This window comes from Cystoisospora suis (genome assembly GCF_002600585.1).
Source record: "Cystoisospora suis strain Wien I chromosome Unknown contig_1022, whole genome shotgun sequence".
Classification (NCBI taxonomy): domain Eukaryota; phylum Apicomplexa; class Conoidasida; order Eucoccidiorida; family Sarcocystidae; genus Cystoisospora; species Cystoisospora suis.
The window spans coordinates 12,232-17,314 of NW_027153823.1; the positions used below are offsets into that span (position 1 = coordinate 12,232).

The 5,083-nt window shown below is 50.3% G+C and overlaps 1 protein-coding gene across 1 annotated transcript; it reads right to left on the reverse strand.

Annotated features, from left to right (window-relative positions):
• Positions 1–2,704: 2,704 nt before the first annotated feature.
• CSUI_002427 (uncharacterized protein) lies at positions 2,705–5,083 on the reverse strand. Its single transcript, XM_068062628.1, has 3 exons — positions 4,950–5,083; positions 3,904–3,948; positions 2,705–3,742 (listed from the first exon to the last, which is right to left on the reverse strand). Exons 1-3 carry the CDS (start codon positions 5,028–5,030, stop codon positions 3,599–3,601), a joined length of 270 nt encoding a protein of 89 aa, XP_067925396.1. The 5' UTR covers positions 5,031–5,083; the 3' UTR covers positions 2,705–3,598.

Here is a 5,083-nt window from a genome sequence, read left to right on the forward strand (position 1 = left end):
GGTGTTACCCTGGGTGTAGCGAGGGATTCCATCTCTTCATCATGCTGCTGAGAGAAAAGACTGCTGGTTCTGCGTCATCGCAGGGTGTACGAAGAAAGTCGAGAGAGCTGGCTGGACGACGAAGTTACACCAGCAGCGGCAGAGGAGAAACCCTGCCTGGAACCTCGCTCTACGAAGTGTAGCTAGTCGTATGGTCCGCGAGTGTTCCTTATCCACCCGTGCAAAAGCACCCCGCGAGATGCTTCAGATTGCCGAGCCCAGGTTTGCGTTTCATCTGTAATGATTTTGTCTGACTCGGAGTTTGCAGCAATAGCCTCTGTTGACCTCTATATATCGTCGACTTGGATCGCCTCAATTTCACGCATGACTCTTGCACGTGTGCAAGCCTCCCCTTCCCGGTCTTTCATCATCCCCTAGAATAATTCCTCGCGCTCATAAGATGTCCTAGCTGCGTTCATGAATCTAGGTGCTTTCCAGTTGCTTAGGGAGGATACGGGCATCTGCCGGATCGAGATCTGAGGTGCCGCTCTCTGAAATGTGGACCTTTGGTATTGACTGCGGTCTAGTAGAGGTTATTATGCTCAGGAGACCTTATTTCCTCAGCTGTCTACACCTGAACTGTTGCAACCAAGCACTCCGTTTCTCGTTGTGGCGAACACAAGATGACATCTCCCGAGCACACAGACGTAGCTTCAGAGATACACATACGATTGTTCACGTATCCAGATATGTACTTCGAGACACTCAGGCTACTGCCATAGTGCGCCTCTTAGATCCGGCATACGGAAGAACATCAACAGGTATTTCTTCGTCATAATACTTCTTGCAGAAGGTAATAGTAGGAAGGCCATGTGATCGGGACGGTACAAGAGAACTTTCGGAGAGGCTTCCCTATTGAGATAAGAAGGCACGCTGTCATTTTAATTGTCGACCCTAACCCTAGCCATCTAATCATCGTACCGCCACGGCCTCACCCTTGCCTCTGGCCTGCCTGTCTCAGCAAGGCCTATACAGGAAACTGCCTCCGTGTTGGGTCGGGTTGGCGTCACACGACTTGTCGCTATTTTCTGAGAGGGGGAAGACGTGGCGGCTCCCCAGAATCCCCCTCAGCACCTCGCACAGGGTGGCGACTCGCCACAGAGCAATAACTACTGCACCAGTTGCACAACCAGGAAGCCTCGAGATTCAACAGAGTGGTTGGCTACCGAGCTTCTATCAGTTGTCCTCGCAAGAGCCGCTCAGACGTGACCCCCCGGGGATTCCATGGCATGGAGCAGGCTCCATTTGATTCCATTGTGAGGAGCTCTGAATAATGATTCGAATGCAGTAGCCTATGCTGCGAGCTGGACGAGATAGACGGTTATTAACGCTCTGTTGATTCTTCGTCCCCACAGACTCGCGTGAAGATTTCTAGGTATTCCGCCAAGTCTCTTCTCATCCGCTACAGTGTACCCTCCTTTGGTGGCCTTCCTGTCATTAAAAGGCGGCTGTTGTGTCCAGGACCTCACTTCGTTTTTCTCCCCAACCTCCATGAGACCGGCAACAGCACAGGTCGAAAGCCTCCGTCTCGGTTTCAAGGAATAACAAAAACACGGCGGTTATACCTCTGTGAATGCACATCACAAGAAAGTGTCTTCTTCTCCCGCACTTCAATTTCTTTGCTGCAACAGGGGCAGCACGTGTGGCTTCAGCTGTCGCTATTGACAGATGCCTGTATTCCCTTCGCTGACAGGCGGGGCAGATGCGTATATACTCATGTGAACAGAGGAGCATTCGCAAGAGTCTCTCAATAAACCAGGGTAGAGAGAAAACATTGGCCCCAGCCACTCCGTGACACCTGCCCTTTTGGTGCAACTGGTGCCAGAGGTTCTGACAGAGAGACCCGAATCACGGTGAGGAGGGCGTCCGTTCGGGCGCTTTTCTTTTGTCTTGTTTTGGACTCGCTGCACATTCAACTGACGCCAGCCGGGAACCGACTGGCGTTGGCACTCAAGTGGTGGTGGGTCAGACACAGTCGGAGTACAAAGCCACCAGCGGGACCTAGTAACCCCTCTTCACTACGCGAGTATCCCTCATTGCTTTTGTCAAACCGTAGAAAACCATACTCCCGGACTGACTAAAAACCAGGACCGATGTCTTGCCTTCTTTCCAAGTAAGCACCGGCTCCTGTAACCTCGTGTTGTTTCGTTTCAGAGCGTGCACCTTTTCCTTAGCTTCTCCTCCGCCTGTGACAGACGTGCCATACCCTGTGCCTGTTTGGAATTGAAACATGTGTGAGAACCAAGAAAGCGACTCGCACCAATCGAAGATGAAAAGCGAGGCACGCCCATCCCGGCCACGTGTCGCGCCCGCGTGAGAGAGGCAGCGTAGCTATCACATCTGCCAACACTCGCCGTTTTCGTTTCAAGATTTTTATTTTCAGTGATGTTAACAGGGACACGTGGTATTGTCGGAGGTCTTACATCATCCTTTCACTCATATACCCCTTGCCGGGAGACCGGGTGCTTGTACCCGTATACTACGATCAGCTCTCCTTTCCATTGGAAGACTGCGCCAAACCCGAACAGAAATCCGTGCAGAAAATGTGTATTCACGAAGCTTTCATTGAAAGGGTCTAATCTGTTCAAGGTGGCCCGAGGAGAATTTTGTAGAGGATTAGAGTGATGTTAGATTTCTACAGAATTGCAGTGTAGTTGATTTCTTTCACAACGCATGAGGACGGAAGCAGGAGACCTGCTACCAGGGGTGCTAAAGCTTTTGCAGGCCGTCCACGGAAGACTGGTATGCGCGGACAAAAATGAAAATCAGGAGTTCTCCAACAAACACAAAACCGGGCGCAAAAAATAACAACGGTACACTGCCTCTTCTTTTGTATTACTTGGCGTTACTTTCTCTTCTTTCTTTTTGTACCGTCTTCCGTTCTTATCTGTTCGAGATGATGAAGTCGACAAATTTCCGCTGATAGATACTTGCCGGTCAGTCGGAGCGGTCCTAGTACCTGATCAAAGACGGAATGTGTTCTCAAGATGTCCACGAACGTACACATACAGATAAATACCTTCAGACAAAAGGAGAATGGGGCCCTGCGCGTTTGGATCTACACACCAGCTACACCCGAACATGCGTTTATCTGAAGGAGTAGTAGCTGAGCAGGGAAGCACGTACACAACTACTCCGTCTTTCCTTGCTGACCATCAAAAATGCACTAAGTCCGCTTCAAGTTTCCTTCTGAGGCTTTCCTGGCTCGCCTTCCTTTCTTTCTCGAAAGGAATGCATCGCAATTATTTCCTCGTGCATTGATTTTTAGTGTACAAGGTAATGCTAATATTGGCCGAGCGCAGCCGGGCACCATCGCGACAAGCCACAGATCAAGATAGAGGTTGTCTTCAGCTAGTAAGAATGAACCAGTTGACTCAGCCCTTGAGAGCCTTTTTATCTGAGGAAGCGTGACAAATGGGAAGCTTCACCTCCCAGGGTCCTGATGGCCGCGCCTTGTAGTGACCTGGCTCCCTTGGTTTTCGTCGGAAAGGGTTCCGGTGCCTATGCTACAGGCTGTTTCAGAAATCAGTTATATGATGATGGATGTGCTGATACGACATTATATGATGATGGATGTGCTGATACGACATTCTCGTGTATCATTTGCATGAGATCCAAATAGCGAAAAGTGGAAGTCGCTTTGTCTCGAGAAACGGAAGAAGGCAGAGACACCCAGCCTACTGCTGGGTTTCTTCACACTCCGCTGAAAAAGAACAAACGCTCACAACAGAGAACCTGCATCTTTTTTCTTCTGTTGCTTCAGTTTCGTCACTGACAACCCGCAGAACGGAAGAACGAACGATATGGTGTCACCGCAGAATCAACTGAAAGGCTTCGTCGGTGTCGGCCGTCATGAGGGCTTACCTTCTCCAGGAGCCTCCCGGACACGTCAGTCCAAAAAAACATCATCTGTACACAACAGAGAGTAGCATACGACTTCAAAAGTGGCCAGAGTTGAATCCATATCGGAAGGGCTTCCTTGGCGAAGAAAAAGCCATGGCATTGCTTGCTTTCTTTGTGATACATCCGTGCAAAAGAAAGAGAACTTTAAGTTCTAGCCTGGGGTTAGGGAGGTAAACCATCCATGCTGTCTGTACAGACGAATGCGACTCCTGCCAGAAAAGAGGACACTCATCCGCATCGTCCGCCGACATCACCTCCGCCAAAGCACGCTCCGCTGTGTACAGGCGTGAAGGCCGTAGGCCCACAAGGTCACAACTAACTGTAGGAAAGCGACTGTTTTCTTTCTTGGACTCAATTCCGCTTTAGTGTCTCCGGTACGGCGGGCAGACTCCCGCCTCTTCTCATAAAGCTGGACAGGAACTCGTTTTGTGCCGCTTGCCGATATATAGCGAGAGAGCACGAAGCCGGTGACGGTGTTGAATCCGCGCATGCAGACAAAAGAGGAGGAGGCCTGTTCAGCTTCTTCGCGCAATCCATACAGAAGTACTACTCTGGCTCCCACCCTCTTCGTGCTGAACAGGCATCTTCAATGCCCCTCACCGGGTTATGCTTGTACCGGAGCCATTTGTGCAGATAGTAGGCGAGGAAGAGTTGAAGTTATTCAATTGTAAAGCAAGCAAGATATGTATGTACACGTGTAACTATATACTTAACCAAACACACCGGGTAAAGCAAACGCCAGCACAGGTAATGCACAAGTCCATATACCCATACGTCCCTACAGCAGCGTCACCCCGCGTTAGGAAGGGGGCCCGCCTGTATAGACGATTGCTTAGGAACAAGCACTGTGAGAAAAGGCGTTCCTACACATTCTCGTCAAGCGCTCTACCAGAAAAGAAAATAAACGCAGAAACTCACGAGAAAAAATGCGTTCGCTTCTCTTGGAGACGATCGAGAGGCACAACGACCCAAGCAGCAGAAAGAAAGAATGGATATATTCTACATACCATCGTCTGCTGTGTCTTCAACAATATTGGTATCAAGTGGGCGGGGCGGAAGGGCCGACGACGCGGACGGCGAGGTGACATGCGAGGTGAAGGACGAGGTGAAACCCGAGGCGAACGGGGAGGCGGTAGACGAG

Coding starts and splice junctions, on each gene's coding strand:
- CSUI_002427 (XM_068062628.1), bottom strand. CDS start 5,030: ATGTCACCTCGCCGTCCGCGTCGTCGGCCCTTCCGCCCCGCCCACTTG. Junction 3,949..4,949: donor TGAAGACACAGCAGACGATG/GTATGTAGAATA, acceptor TGTTGTGTACAG/ATGATGTTTTTTTGGACTGA. Junction 3,743..3,903: donor CCGGGAGGCTCCTGGAGAAG/GTAAGCCCTCAT, acceptor GTTCTTTTTCAG/CGGAGTGTGAAGAAACCCAG.